Genomic DNA, 15,799 nt, shown 5'->3' on the forward strand with positions numbered 1-15,799 from the left:
AACACCCTGAGTGAAATGAAAAAGATATATAAATAAGTCCTTGATAATCAATGTAGAACATCCATTTGTGTTTCAAGAACACACTTGAGATCTGTTATATATATACTAGAGGTCCGGTGCATGAAATTCGTGCATGGCAGGTCCCTCAGCCTGGCCTGCACCCTCTCACAATCTGGGACCGCTGACTCCTAATCGCTTACCTGCCTGCCTGCCTGATCGCCCCATAAACACTCACCTGCCTGCCTGATCACCCCTAACCACTCTGCCTGCCTGTCTGATCACCCCTAACCACTCGCCTGCTTGCCTCATCACCCCTAACCACTTTGCATGCCTGCCTGATCACCCCATTCCCTCTGCCTTATCATCCTTAACCCCTCTGCCTGCCTGATCACCCCTAACCACTCTGCCTGCCTGCCTGATTGCCCCTAACCATTCTGCCTGCCTGCCTGATCGCCCCTAACCCCTCAACCTGCCTGATTGCCCCTAACTGCCTCTGCTTCGGCCCCCGCCACGTTGGCTTTGTCCGGAAGGACGTCCAGAATGATGTCCAGAAGGTCATTTGGCTGTCCAGTCTAATTAGCATATTATGCTTTTTATTGTTAAAGATAAAAGAAGCCCCAGAATATGGTATAGACTTGTTGACTTATGTTTATCAAAGCTTAGGGACTTTGTGACAAAGCCCTCTCTTCTTCATATCATTACTGTTTTCTGACTTGCAGGTTTTAAATGCACAGAGAGCAGGATACAAAGCAGCCATAGTTCACAATGTTGATTCTGATGAGCTCATTAGCATGGGATCCAACGACAGTAAGTACAGGTATCACTTTTCTTCTCTCCTGTTTTACAGATCTTTTGTAAAACTTAACAAAATTCTTCTCTCATTTTTTTTTTTTAAAGCAGATTTTCTTTTCTATCACAATGGTGAGTCCCAATTTTTAGCACCATTGGGACAATTTTATTCACAATAGAAATGGACTTGACTTATTGTTTTCCAAACAGTTTTGTTTGTTTTTTTTAACCAATTTATTTCATTTTGGAAGATATGTTTATATTTTGGTAAAAACCAAAGGAAAACCAAAACTTTAAGTAGAGATAAGCATGCTGAGTTAAGGATGCCATAAAAGAATTTTTTCTGATTTAGAGATTCACAAGATTAAATTTTAGGCTATGGGGCTAATGTGTTCTTGTGGAATTTCAAAGCCACATACTTGTGCTTTCTTAAATACATTTTGGTTATTAGCCACTTAACACACATTGACATGCCTATAGCTATTTATTTATTTATTTATTTAGATTTTTAATTGATTTTTAAAGAGAGGGGAAGGAAGGAGGAGAGAGAGATAAATATCAATGTGAGAGTGAAACATTGATAGCCTGTCTCCTGCACACCTCCTACCTGGGATAGAGCTAGCAACCTGGGCACGTGCCCTGACCAGGAATACAATGGGCAACCTTTTGGTACATGAGATTATACTTAGCCAACTGAGCCACACCAGCCAGTGCTAGCTTTTCATTTAAAATGGGAATATCGTTCCTTACTCTGTACTGAATATTAGCTTGTAAGGAAAATGAGCCAATTTTAATGAAATAACTGGCTTCAATCAGAAAGCTGTGCACTTCCATTTAATTTAGTGAGAGTGATAAAAGATGTCTTTTGTTATGTTGATGAAATGATTTTTGGACCCCGCCTAAGGATGGGGGCTGGTTGCCAGGAGAACCAACCATGTGTTAAGAGGGTTAGAACTTTCAGTTCCACTCCTGACCTTCAAGGAGGGGAGAGGGGCTAGAGGTTGAATGGATTGCCAATGGCTAATTATTTTATCAAGCTTGCCTATGTAATAAAGCCTGTGAATGTCGCATCCTTTTGTGGCTAGGGTTCAGAATCTGGAAAAGGGGCTGTGCACAAACGAATACACTAGACAAGAAATATGTATTTAGAAGTGATGGGGGCCAGGTGGAAAACCCTTTTCTAGTGGAAAGGCTTCATTGTGGCTCAGGCCCTGTTAGTTTTTATTCAGTTTTAGAATACACATTTTGCCCTTAGCCAGGCAGGCAATCCGGTAGTAGACAGATTATTTTAAAGGTCAGTAAATATTAGTAAAGATTTACTTTGAGACTATTAAGTCAGGAAATTGCTTGAGCCACCATTGTCTCGACAGAACAATCAGTGCATAGCTTTTAGCCCTTGCTAAAGCTCAAGGTCCATCAGCCTTCCAAGTCCCCTGTTGTGCTTAGACAATGGTTAGTTTCCAGCATCTCCCCCTTTTTGTTTTCTTAATAAATCTTGAAAAGTGTATGCCGCCTGAAGGGTTTGAGTCCTTTTAAGACTCTTCATTCCACATCTGCAGAGTAGAAATAGACATATAAGAACAGGAATGAGATAGGCAATAGTGGTTATGCTAAGAGGCAAATATCAGGAGATCCAGTGGAAGGGATTAAATTCTTTCATGTCCTTTTTAAATTGCTGCCAGGCATCTAAGAAATTAGTTTGTAAGTTTGCCTGGGATAATTGTACAATATGCTACGGTAATTCTGAAATATCAAGGGTTGTGTTACCTTTACCCCAAGCACCCAAGAAGGTGATTTTTTTATTGATTCCCAAGGGTGTAAGGTACTATTATAGGGAATGGGGGTAACACAAATCTGGGAAAAATTATAATGACACTGCAAGGATATTCTTTGCTCTAGGCTGTGGATTTTATCACCCATCCATAAGTCTGTAGAATTTAGTGCCGATAATTCTATCTTAAACTGGCTGTCAATTCTTTTTTGTATAGACAAGGTCTTAGTTACATTTTCCTTAACTTGTTGTACAAACTGAGAAGTTTGAACAGTTTGTACCATGCATGAAGCAGCAATTCCCACAGAAGTAAGTAACGTTACAAGGGCAAAGAGTCCTGCAGTTAACATTCCAAGAAATCTTTTTTTGTCGTTTTAAGATTTTTAATAGGTCATGTAACAGTTGATGAGATTCCTATGACTCAGTTAGGAAACAAAGCAAAAGCAGGTTGTTTTAAAATCGTGAGGGGATATTTTTGGAATGTAGAATTAATACAGTGGGATAATGTGCAGCCTGTGCATGACACCTCATACAGATGGCTTGTTGCATCTGGATGGGGCCTGAGAGGAGTACAGAAGGATTGAATACACAAGCAGTGGCAAATACTGTCTTATTGGGAGTTCCCCATAAGGTACGAATGGAATTGTCTGAGGTATAGTTAAAACTATACCATTTTATATGTGCAAGTGCAGCAGCTAATTTTCATTGTGTATTTTGTAGGGGCCAATTATCATGTTGTAACTGAGATCCAACAAATCCTCCTCCATACCATGAGATGGAGTGATTAGCTTCAACATATAATTAGGATGCATTCCCCTTCCATTTTAGGGTGTGATAGTTATACGCAGAACCATAGGGGCTCCAATCCACAAAGGAAAAACTGTTCTTAAGTTTGCTACTGGTGGGGTGGTCACTATAACAGTCTTATCAATTAATTTCTTTCTCAGTGGGGTGCCACTCATAAAACTTTTTACATAACGGCTTAGTGTGGGGGAGGTGTCTTAGTAATGTTACATTTTCTGTACCTCTCCCAGGAGCAAGTAGTGATAGTAGATGTATTAGGGCTTTTGCTTCCCCCTCCTTTGGTGTCCATGCTAGCCAGAAACCTCTCTTTAATTCTATACACAAAGGAGCAGTAGTTGGATTCTGTGTCATACAAAAGGGAAGCTGGGTGGCGACTCCCGTGTAATTATACTTTGCCCATATACTTCCTTATCCCACCTGTGGTCCCCCTGGATGACCAAGGTGCTTGGTATTATTGGTGGCTACACTCGGCATGGGATCAGCCCAAGTAAGGGGTCTCACCCATGGAGGGTCAGGAACATAAGTCCAATATACTTCCCCATTTGCCCCTGGTAGTATTACTGCACAGCTGACTTCTAGCATGGCAAGAAAGACGTTCTCAGGCGTTCTTGGGGTTTTGGTTTCCTTACAAATTCGCTCAGCTTTCTGGACCATCTTCTTCACCATTCCCCAGGTCACCTCTGGGCTGTTTATTGTCTGCCTCATTTTCCTCCCACTCCTTATCTTCAGTGGGTTGCTAGGGGCTGCTGCTATCTGTGGTTCAGGTAGTTGATTGTCTACAGCTGCAGGGCGTGGCTCCAGGTGCAAGGTCTTCATTAACCTGGGCAGTTCCTCCCTTGGATCTATGTTGAAGTTTAATATTTCTTGTGAGAATCCACGTGGGCTTGGAAGTTTTCTGGAAATACACAAGGGTATCCTCGACCAAATGTTAACAGGGGGTGGGGGCCTTTCCATAAATCAGACTCGGGATCTTTCCATTTAACCAGACCTTTTCCTTTGGCTTATTCTGACACCAGTTTAATTCTATGGGTGTCTTGCCATCAGCATTACAAGTAAAAAAATTTTAAGTAATTAAGGCTTGATGTAGTTTACTTACAGGAGATTTCTCCACTATTCCCCCTTTTCGTTTTTCAAGTTGGGATTTTAGCTGCTGATGTTGGTGTTCTATAATTGCCTGTCCTTGGGAATTATATGGTATTCCTGTAATGTCCTGAATTTTCCACTTTTTACAAAATTGCTGGAAATGACAGCTTGTGTCACTGTCATTTTAATTGAGTGATAAATTTGTCATTTTCTTCTGTAGAGATTTTTAGATAAGGTCTTAACTAATTAATGCCCTTTAATGATTTCTAAAAAGTCATTTAAAGTTTTAAGGCAATTCTTTTTGTATTTCTACATTTTAAAGTCTAATACATTGACTTTTAACTACAGTTTCTAAATATTTGAAGGGCATTTCCCTTTATTTCCTCCCAGAATGATCTTTAAGCTACAATTAGGGAGTTTCTTTTTAAAAACTTTTACTTTCCTTTAAACAGAGCAACAAACTTGGTTGCTTTTCGGATGCTGGCCAATACTGCAATGTATACATTTCAAGTAAAAGTAACTTTTTAGTTATGGTGTCTCATTAATGGTGAGATTTAATGCTTGAATAATAACTTTTAGTTTACTTTGTAAATAGTAGTGGAAGAGATTTTAGAATGTCTCCTTTTTATTAAGCTTAAAATTTACTTCTAAACAGCATTCTTTTTGGCTAGTGCTCATTTGAATATGTATGCAAATTTTACTTTGGACTTTACTAGAATCAATTGGTCATAAAATATTACCTTTTCATATAAATGAGTTTATATGAGACCTTGATTATATTGTGAAAAGCTAATTTATTAAGTAATTAAAATATGCATCATTATTGAAAAAGTAAAGTAAGCAAACTTATACATTTGATTTATGAAGTACAGATGCTGCCCCACGTCCCAGCCTGTTTGAAGAGCAGTCTGTCTGAGGCATTATGTATGTAACTTTGTTCTGCCCTCCCTTTACGTATTAACCATTTACTCTGTCCTTGGCAGGAGATAGGGTAGTGGTCTAGCCTTTGTTTAAACTTCCCTTTTACAACTTTGCAAATAGTTAACTTTAGAATTTATTTTTCTCTTTCAAAACTTATTTTTTCCTGCTCATCATATACACTTGAGTGGCCAGATTATTATGATCTCTGAACGCATAATAATCTGGCCACTCAGTGTATATCCTATATAATAAAAGGCTAATACGCAAATTGTCCTCTCAACCAGGAGTTCGACCAGCAGGCAGGCCGGCCAACCGCCCATGTCCCCTCCCCACCCATGCACGAATTCATGCACGGGGCCTCTAAAAAAAAAAAAAAAATATATATATATATGTATATATATATATATATATACACACACACACACACACACACACACACACACACACACACACATATATACACATACACACACACTGAGTGGCCAGATTATTATGCGTTCAGAGATCATAATAATCTGGCCACTCAGTGTATATAACCTTCATAAATTTCATGCTTTTAAATTAGTCTTCAAACCTTATGTCCTTCAAAAATGCATTTCTACTCTAATATTCTTTCTGTCATTAACTTGTATATACCTTCAGCTATTTATATAGAACTTTTTCCTCCTTTTCCTTTAAAATGTATGTCCTGCCTTCTATTATTAAAACTATACAATATTTAAACCTTAATTTTCCAATGATAATTAAAAGTAAACAGTCAGCATTTCTTAGATTGATATTTATCAATACACCTTTTGTAATTATTCTAAAAGACATTAATTAAATTTAAACTGTTTTTTATATTAAAAATTTGGTTCAGACCATAGAATTAATCCTCTTTTTTTTAACTAGGCCAATAAAATGTTATATTCTAGGTTGAAATTTTGCCACATGTAATACACATAAGGACTACAATATATTTTGAACTACTAATTTTTCTAGAGAAAATACAATAATTATTTTCTAAAAAATAAATTTCTATACTTTATGCATTTTGTTATTACAACTATATAATTTCTTCCAACTTAATTTGAACTTTAAACTTTTAGAAGCCTTAAAATTGAGGGGGCAAGTTAAATATTTAGCATTTCCTAGGTTAGTAATATATTTATATTTATAAGGATATATTTCAAATAAAATACAAGACATAGCCCTAACCGGTTTGGCTCAGTGGATAGAGCGTCGGCCTGCGGACTCAAGGGTCCCCAGTTCAATTCTGGTCAAGGGCATGTACCATGGTTGCGGGCACATACCCAGCAGGGAGTGTGCAGGAGGCAGCTGATCGATGTTTCTCTCTCATCGATGTTTCTAACTCTCTATCCCTCTCCCTTCCTCTCTGTAAAAAATAAAATATATTTAAAAAAAAAATACAAGACGTATTCAATTAATAGGTTCAACTCTGTCCTCTAGATTTTTCATATGAGGCAAACTCAGATTAATATTTCAGTATTTTGTCATTTTCAAATACCTAGATATTTAATAACTTTTATTATTTAATTCAGCAATGTTCTAAAGTTTTAAGTTACCAAAGACTTTGGAAAACTATATATGAGGCTGGCGAATATCCCCGCCTGCACGTGGAAGGCTGATGAAAAGGAGGAGAGAGCAGGCCTATAACCACTTGAATGTAAAACTGCCACATTCTTCCTTAGAGATAAAGTCTAAGGTTACGGCTGCGGCTTCTCTGGGACTGGCCCTTTCCTATAACAGTGTAGTCAGTCTCCTCTTGAGTGACTGGACTTGCATTATTAATATATTTATAATTACCACTGAAAAGCTTTATTACAAATCCTTTATGTTAGTTACATTTATTTATTTACATTTTAAATAACTTTGAGATTTTAAAGCCAATTATTATCCAAGGCATTTTCTTAGGCAAATTTTGTAACAAAGATAACGTACTGACTTTCAGTGGCTTTAATGTTAAAGTATTATTTTATTTTTATTTTATAAAAACAGGAGTGCCCCCCAAATTTGGGAGGCAACCTTGGAATGCAGTACATTATTATTTAAGAACTAGAGGCCTGGTGCACGAAATTCGTGCACGGGGGTGTGTGTCCCTCAGCCCAGCCTGCACCCTCTCCAATCTGGGACCCTTCGAGTGATGTCCGACTGCCCGTTTAGGCCCGATCCCTGGCTAAAATAAAAGACATTTCTGCCCACTTACGGTTTGCAACTTCCTAAGCTGGCACGGGCTTTGTAAGCTGTGAATTTCCCCACCTTTTTGGTGATTTTCCCACCTTTCTGGTGAACTTCATTTTTCGCTTCTGCTAATCTTCTGCAGGTCCCCTTCAAGGCACCAGATGTGAATGCCGCATCTATTTGCGGCTAGGGTTCAGAATCTGGAAAAGGGGCTGTGCACAAATGAATACACTAGATAAGAAATATGAATTTAGAAGGCATGGGGGGGCCAGGCGGAAAACTCTTCTCTAGTGGAAAGGCTTCATTGTGGCTCAGGCCCTGTTAGCTTTTATTCAATTTTAGAATACACATCTTGCCCTTAGGCAGGCAATCTGGTAGCAGACAGACTATCTTAAAGGTCAGTAAATATTAGTAAAGATTGACTTTGAGACTATTAGGTCAGGAAATTGCTTGAGCCACCATTGTCTCGACAGAACAATCAGTGCATAGCTTTTAGCCCTTACTAAAGCTCAAGGTCCATCAGCCTTCCAAGTCCCCTGTTGACAATGGATAGCTTCCAGCAAAAGCCTTCATAAAAAATAAAAGTAATAAAAAAACAAAAACCCAAGAGGACAGGTTTGGAAAGCTTTGGGTTGGTGAATGAGTAGAGGTGCTGGTAGAGTTGTGTGCTTGAATAGGGCCTGGAAGTTCTGTGCCCCTTAACATATACCTTGCCATGTATATCTCTTCTATCTGTCTGTTCCTGAGTTATAGTCTTTCATAATAAACTGGTAATTTAGAAAGTAAAATATTTCTCTGAGTTTTGTGATCTGCTATAGCAAATTAACTGGACCCAAGGGGAAGGGGTGGTGGAACTTCCAGTCTACAGCTAGTCAGAAGCACAGGTGATAATGTGGATTGCAATTGGCTTTTGAAAGGTGGGTATCTTGTCTTGTGAGACTAAACCTGTGGAATTTGATGCTGTCTCTGACTATATAACATCAGACTTCAGTTCAGTTGAATTGTTTGATGGTGTGGGGGAGACACACACACACACACACACACACACACACACACACACACACAGAGCTGTAGACTGACATACTTTATTGTAATGTATTTAGGACTTTAAATAACTAAATCTTCAATAGGAAATATTTTGAATTCCTTGACCAAAAAAATCTTTTTATAACATAAGATAGTATTTTTGTTGTTTGAGTAGACCTCTTTTCCTTCTTACTCCTAATATAATCTGAGGCAAACTTACAATATAAAAAAGAAACATTCTAGGAATAAGTTCCTTAGTTAATTTCTTTATATTTTAAATTATTATTTTTAAAAAATATGTTTTTATTGCTTTTAGAGAGAGAAAGGGAGAGGGACAGAGAGATAGAAACAGCGATTAGGGTGAAACATTCATTGGCTGCCTTCTCCACATGCCCTACTAGGGATGGAGCCTGCAACCTGGGGATGTGCCCTGACCAGGAATCATCTGGTGACCTCTTCTTTCATGGGTTGCTGCTCAACTACTGAGCCACACGGGCTGGACATATATTTTAAAATATTATTTTAATCTTCTAGCTAATTAAATTATCATAATGGTGGTAGAATGCATGAAGTACCCTTAAGAGGCTCTAGCATTTTACAAAAATTTGACAACCACTGCTTGGGAATTAGAGGACTTTATGAAGAGATTTTATTTACCTGCACCCTTGAGAAAGTTAATTAACCTTATTAAATCCTTTATTTTCATCTATAAAAGTATGAATAGTTTTAATTTTTATTTGACCTGACAAGATTGGGAAGCTTATATGAGAGCAGGAATATGAGAAAACCCATGCCATGGCAGAGTGGGAAGAACCTAGATTAGGATTCAAAGAGCCTCAAGTTTGAGTCCAGGTTGTGTGAATGCCTAACTGTGTAACCAGGACAAGTTATCAATATGTCTCGGTTTGTTTCTTCTATTTTCATTGCTTTCTTCTTTCAGCAAATATTTTTTTGGCAGCGTATACTGATTCAAGCACTATTTTAAGTACCATGACTACAGCAGGGATTGACACAGTTTAAGGCTCTGCTGTCATACTTTTCTTTGAAGTAGCAGAATGCAGTAGTTAAGGGTGTGGTTTCTGGGGACTGCCTGCCAGTGTTTGAATCCCAGCTTTACCACTTACTAGCTGTGTGACTTGGACTACTGGTATGTTACCTAACATCTCTGTGCCTCACTTTTCTGATCTGTAAATGGGAATAATAATACTTAACTCAGTTTGTTGTTTTGAGGATTGAATGAATTATGACATAAAATATTTAGAAGACTGCCTGGTTCTTAGTAATCATTTAATGGTTATTTAGCTATTATTATTATTATTGCTACTATTACTATTATTATTACATTCTAGGGTGGGAGAGAGGAAATGAACACAAAGAGATATGCTATATGTCAAGTAGAAACAGATACTATGAAGAAAAACATGTTTGGCTAAAGGGATATAAAGTGACAGGGATGAGGGGAGGGCTCTTTTAAATAGGGTGGTCAAAGAAGACTTCTATGTATGAGGCTTTGACATTTAAGCATAAGTCTAAAGTGAGAGCTTGAGGAGGAGTTTTCCAAGGAAAGGGAACAGCAAACAGAAAGCTGGAAGATAGAGCAGATTTGGTGTTTCAAGGTGTGGCAGTGGCTGGAATTAATTGAGCAAGGGTCAGAGAGAGTGGTAGGGGATGAGGTTAGAGCAGGAGCCAGGGGCCAGATCCTGTAGGACTTTGGAATTTGTTCTGTATGGGTTTTATATAGAAGTGTGAGGTGATCTGACGTATTTGTAAATGATCACTTTGGCTGTGATTCTTTTTGAGAATAGACTGCAGGGAAAAGATGGGCAAGAGTGCCAGCAGATGAGAGTTAGAATGTTGCTGCAGCAGCAAGGAAGAGGTGATGGTGACTTGGAGTGTTGGCAGTGATTGTGTTGAGAAGTGATAGAATTATGGACTTGTTGTGAAGTTGATAGGATTTGTTATGAGGAATAAAGGAAAGGGGAGAGTCAAGGATGACTCCAAGATATTTACCCTGAGAAACTAGGTGAATAGTGTTGCTATTTACAGAAATGAGAAAGACTAGGAGTAGAATAGAAACATTGAGAATACCAATTGAAAATATTAAATTTGAAACATCTGTTATGCAATCAAGTAGACATATCAAACAGGCAATTGGATATGTGAATCTGGAGAGTTTGGGCTGGCCATGTAAAGTATGATTTGTCTATGATATGATAATACTCTTTGGCAGTGTGTACTTCATGGAGTTATTTTGTGGATCAGAATTAAAATTTAGTGTTTCTAAAAATATTTTGTGAACTAGAACATGTTTTTAGTAGATAATGTTGCAGAGTCTCCAATATGGCTATTCATATTTGCATACATCATTGTCCCTCTTCTTAATCTTCTGACTAAAATGAGAAGCTTTTAAAATCTCTTTAGGTATAAGTCAAAGATGTTATGTTACTTGCAATAATTATAAGCCAGTAGTTACAACCCAAAAGTTTCTCTTTGAGTGTATCAGAGTATCTTCATGAAAGAGTAAAACATTCCTTTTACAAAGGATATATAATTTCAAGTTTTAATTATCAAATAAATTAAATTGTCAACTGTGTGATAGAGGAAGATCTCTTAGCAAGCTAGAAAATACTTTCATAAAATGTATATGATTATATCAGTACCTCTCCAGCTGTTAAGATGATAGGGTGGATCTTTATTGACATGACAGGATCTCTGAAGTTTATCACTGAGTGGAAGAAAAGCTTACACTATGCCCCATTATTATATGATCCTGTTGGTGTAACAATAAAATTTTATTCCCATTGATGTAAAAATAGTGATTAAATATTCCTTTACTTACCATTTTGGTTCCTGCCTTCCTGGGGCTTATATGGTGTGTGTGTGTGTGTGTGTGTGTGTGTGTGTGTGAGTGAGAGTGAGAGAGAGAGGGAAAGAGAAAGAGAAATAGAGAGGAGAGAAAATGAGTGGGAATGAATGATTATATTTTCTTAAACAAATCTGGAAATGAAAAAAATGTATCCTACCAAGGGATACCAAGAGTTTAAAACATTAAAATATGTCTTTATTAGGATTAAAGAAAAACACATTAGTGGTTGCTGAGGTTGGGGGCATGGGTTGCTGAGGTTGGAGGCACAAAGGAATTATTTAGAGGGGTGATAGAACATTCTATATTTTGATTGTGGTGGTGGCTACATAATTACATGTATTTGTCAAAAGAAAAGTGCCCTGGTAGGGTGGCTTAGTTGGTTGGAGTGTCATCCTATGCATCAAAGGGTTTGATTCCTGGTCAGGACACATACCTAAGTTGTGGGTTCGATCCCCAGTGGGCACATGCAAGAGGCAGCCAATCGATGTTTCTCACATTGATGATTCTCTCTCCCTCCCTCTAAAATCTATAAACAAAACAAAACAAACAAAAAACCCCCAAAGATTTATCAAATAAAACCTTTGTCTTTGGGTGGAAAGGATTCTGGCTGTATTCTGTTTTCTTCTTGTGTTCTCCCGCCTTTAAAAATGATGAATATGCATTTTTTAAAGAAATATAGAACAGAGTTATTGGGGAAAATATTACAAAAGAAAACAAGTGGGCTTTGTCGAAAGCCAAATCTGTTAAATTAACTCACAGCTACAAATAAGGCTGCTTTTTCTACGGTAATGTTAAGGGGATTGTTTTATTTCTCTTCCTGAGTAATAGGTAATTTTTTTTCTTTTGGCATTTGATTTTGGTTTTGTAATATAGGTATAAGGGTCAAATTTCTTAGGACACCAACCAAAACAAAAAGATTTATCATGAAATTCAGGATTTGGAGGAAGTAGAAATTTACCCAGCTTTCCTGTACTATGCCTTTCTCAATTCCTGCCACCTTTCACTTTGAAAAGTGTATGTGTGCTGTGCTGTCATTTTTCAGACTGGTGTGAAGTGGTCTTTTCTTACATTCTTAGGCTTGCACCTCTCCTGGGAATGGGTATGTAAAAAAGTTTTTTCACTTTTTCATTCAGGAATTAAGTGTGGAAAGAAAACTTAAGTTCTCTCTTCTTCCTTTTCTAATAGTTAATTATGTCTATAAAAGATAAGTCAAATGGAAATATTAAAAATAATTATATTTCATGCTCAGGACTATTGAGATAGTATATAAGCAAAATGTTAGCTTTCATTACTTAAATGTAGTATTTCTCAGCCACTTTGATGATGGTATAAATCTATTGGGAGAATCAACCAATATATATTTTGAGTTGATTGTTTCCAGTTGCGTATGCTGAAAGAAAATTAAGTTGATTGTACATTAAGTATAGGCTTTTAAGAATAATTTTATTATTGTTTTGTACAGTCGGTGTGCTAAAGAAAATTGATATACCATCTGTCTTTATTGGTGAATCAACAGCTAATTCCCTGAAAGATGAATTCACATATGAAAGAGGGTAAGTAATGGGTATAAAAAATAATAATGTAGATATTAGATAATATTAGCTGTAATCAAGGTTATATTTTAGAATGCTCTATTGTGCTAAATTATCTTTAAGTCATTATGATTTTAATACTTACTATTTGTACTATTTCCTCTATATGGTTACATATTGAAAATATCTTCATGCTACAGAGATTAAGGCACCAGTTTGCTAAAAAGATAGAACTGTTTTTATGGTTTAATGAAACTGCTGGTATTTAGAAACAACGTGATGAACATTTATATGACAGTTTTCATTAAAACATATTTGTATTTTATTATAGTTTGTTATTTTATAAACACAGAATCCAAAACACAGTGTATTAAGTAACTTTTACAGAGATAAAGTTTGTTTGAAAGTTTGAAAAGTTTAATTTGGAATAAAAACGTCTATGTGGAAGTTCCCCAAATCACTTAAGGCACATCTTTCTCAACTAATATAGCTAATACTTCAGAGCTTCTTCCCTGACACAGATCCTCAAACGCAGTGGGCAGGAGCAGGCTTCTGACCAAGAGGAACAATAACAACAACATTAATAATAAAAGTAATAATATTTATTGAGTATTTAGCAAGTGCCAGGCACTCATGAAACTTTTACAGTTGTTATCCATTTAATTCTCATAAAAACACTCTAGAGATTATTGTAACTCTTATTATCTCCATTTGCCAAAAGAGGAAACTGGCACAATGAAATTCAATTATAATTATTTAGGGGGAATAAATCCATGAATATTTGAGTTTGAAAATGCATAAGAGGGCTTTCTGTTTACTACTTTTGCCATTTACCCTATTTAGTTTTGATATTTAAAATACGGTTCACTTACTATATTCTCTGAATGTCTTTATTAAGTTAGGGAATGTAATTTTGGATATTGCATTAAAAATAGTTAATCAAGATGCTATTGCCTGACTGGTGTGGCTCAGTGGTTGAGCATTGACCTATAGACCAGGAGGTCATGGTTCAATTCCCAGACAGGACACATGCCTGGGTTGCGGGCTCAATCCCTAGTAGGGGGCATGCAGGAGGCAGCCTACAATGATTATCATTATTGATGTTTCTATCTCTCTCTCCCTCTCCCTTCCTCTCTGAAATCAATAAAAATAATTTAAAAAAAGATGCTATTGTGTCAGCCTAGTTTGTGTAGTTAATGGAGGGGGAGAACTAATATTTGCTTTTACCTCAATATTGCTGCGCCATTTAGAAAAATTCTGTATATTTTAATATGTATTTTAGAGTCTTGTTTTTAGTTATAAAATCATACTTTTTTGTTGTTAATCCTTACCTGAGGATATTTTTTCTACTGACTTCTATTTTTTTAACTAATTTTAATATATTTTTATTTATTTCAGAGAGGAAGGGAGAGGGAGAGAGAGATAGAAACAAACATCAATGATGAGAATTATTGATCAGCTACCTCCTGCATGCCCCCTACTGGGGATTGAGCCCACAACCTGGGCATGTGCCCTTGGCCGGAATTGAACCTTTGGTCCACAGGCCTATGCTCTATCCACTGGGGCTAAATCAGCTAGGGCTCTACTGATTTCTAGAGTGGAAGGGAGGGAGGGAGGGAAATAGAGAGAGAAACATCAATCTGATGGAGACACATTGCTTGGTTGCCTCTCACACATGCCCCAACTGGAGCCAGAGATCGATCCTTACTCTTGATCAGCAATCAAACCCATGACCCTTCAGTGCATGGGTCGATGCTCTAACCACCGACCAATACCATCCAGGGCTAAAATCATTCATTTTTAAATTAAAAAATAATACATACATGCTGATAAGTTATGGAACAATTCAAAAGTATAAAGTATATTTAAATGAAATTTTCTATGTTGCTATTCTCTAACAATAGCTACTGTTTTAACCAGTTAACTGCCACCATATTTTGAATTTAATTAAAAAAGATCCGCTGCTTGTGTCTATAGATGTTTATAACATACAAATGGTTAAGAAACCTTTTAATTGTACCTGTATTTGAATACTCACATTAATGATTGATAATGTGCTCATATACAATACATAGTATTTTATAACTGCTTTATTTACTTAATATTTGATTTTTTCTATGTTAATTCAAGTTGACAAATTTTCTTATCCCAACTCTTGAGGAAAGATATATTGTGAAATTGAAAATTTTTTAGATTTTTAAAAGTTAAGTAACATTCGAAATAACATTTGAGGGAACATCCCATAATCACATTATATATAGGGGTGGATAAAAGTAGGTTTACAGTTGTTCATATGGAAAAATACGAATAAATAATAACACTAGAATAAACTGTTTTGCATATTCACAATTGTAAGCCTACTTTTTTTTTTAATAAATCTTTATTGTTCAGATTATTACAGGTGTTCCTCTTTTTTTCCCCCATAGCTTCCCTCCACCTGATTCCCCACCCCACCCCATGCCCTTACCCCCCCGCCACTGTCTTCATCCATAGGTGTAAGCTTTTTGTCCAATCTCTTCCCACACCCCTCACACCCCCTTCCCCCTGAGAATTGTCAGTCCACTCCCTTTCTATGTCCCTGATTCTATTATATTCACCAGTCCATTCTGTTCTTCAGATTTTTTATTCACTTGATTTTTAGATTCACTTGTTGGTAGGTATCTATTTCATGTCATTTTGTTGTTCATCACTTTGAATATTTCTTGCCACTCCCTTCTGGCCTGCATAGTTTGAGAAATCAGCTGACAGTCGTATGGGTGCTCCCTTGTAGGTAACTAACCGTTTTTCTCTTGCTGCTTTCAAGATTCTCTCTTTGTCTTTTGCCCT

General features: G+C 36.8%; 1 protein-coding gene across 12 annotated transcripts in view; it reads left to right on the plus strand.

Moving 5' to 3' along the window:
• RNF13 (ring finger protein 13) overlaps nucleotides 1-15,799 on the plus strand; it is a 178,494-nt gene that overhangs the window by 82,748 nt on the left and 79,947 nt on the right. For 5 of the 12 annotated variants that reach the window (XM_080657509.1, XM_080657508.1, XM_080657512.1 and 2 more), the window contains 2 exons: nucleotides 720-807; nucleotides 12,904-12,994. In XM_080657509.1, the coding sequence (XP_080513635.1) occupies nucleotides 720-807; nucleotides 12,904-12,994 (179 nt within the window). Of the gene's footprint in view, nucleotides 1-719; nucleotides 818-12,517; nucleotides 12,541-12,903; nucleotides 12,995-15,799 lie in introns of all 12 variants that reach the window. The other 7 variants (XM_080657505.1, XM_080657511.1, XM_080657513.1 and 4 more) reach the window with 3 other exon arrangements.

This window comes from Plecotus auritus (assembly GCF_963455305.1).
Source record: "Plecotus auritus genome assembly, chromosome: 2".
Classification (NCBI taxonomy): Eukaryota; Metazoa; Chordata; class Mammalia; order Chiroptera; family Vespertilionidae; genus Plecotus; species Plecotus auritus.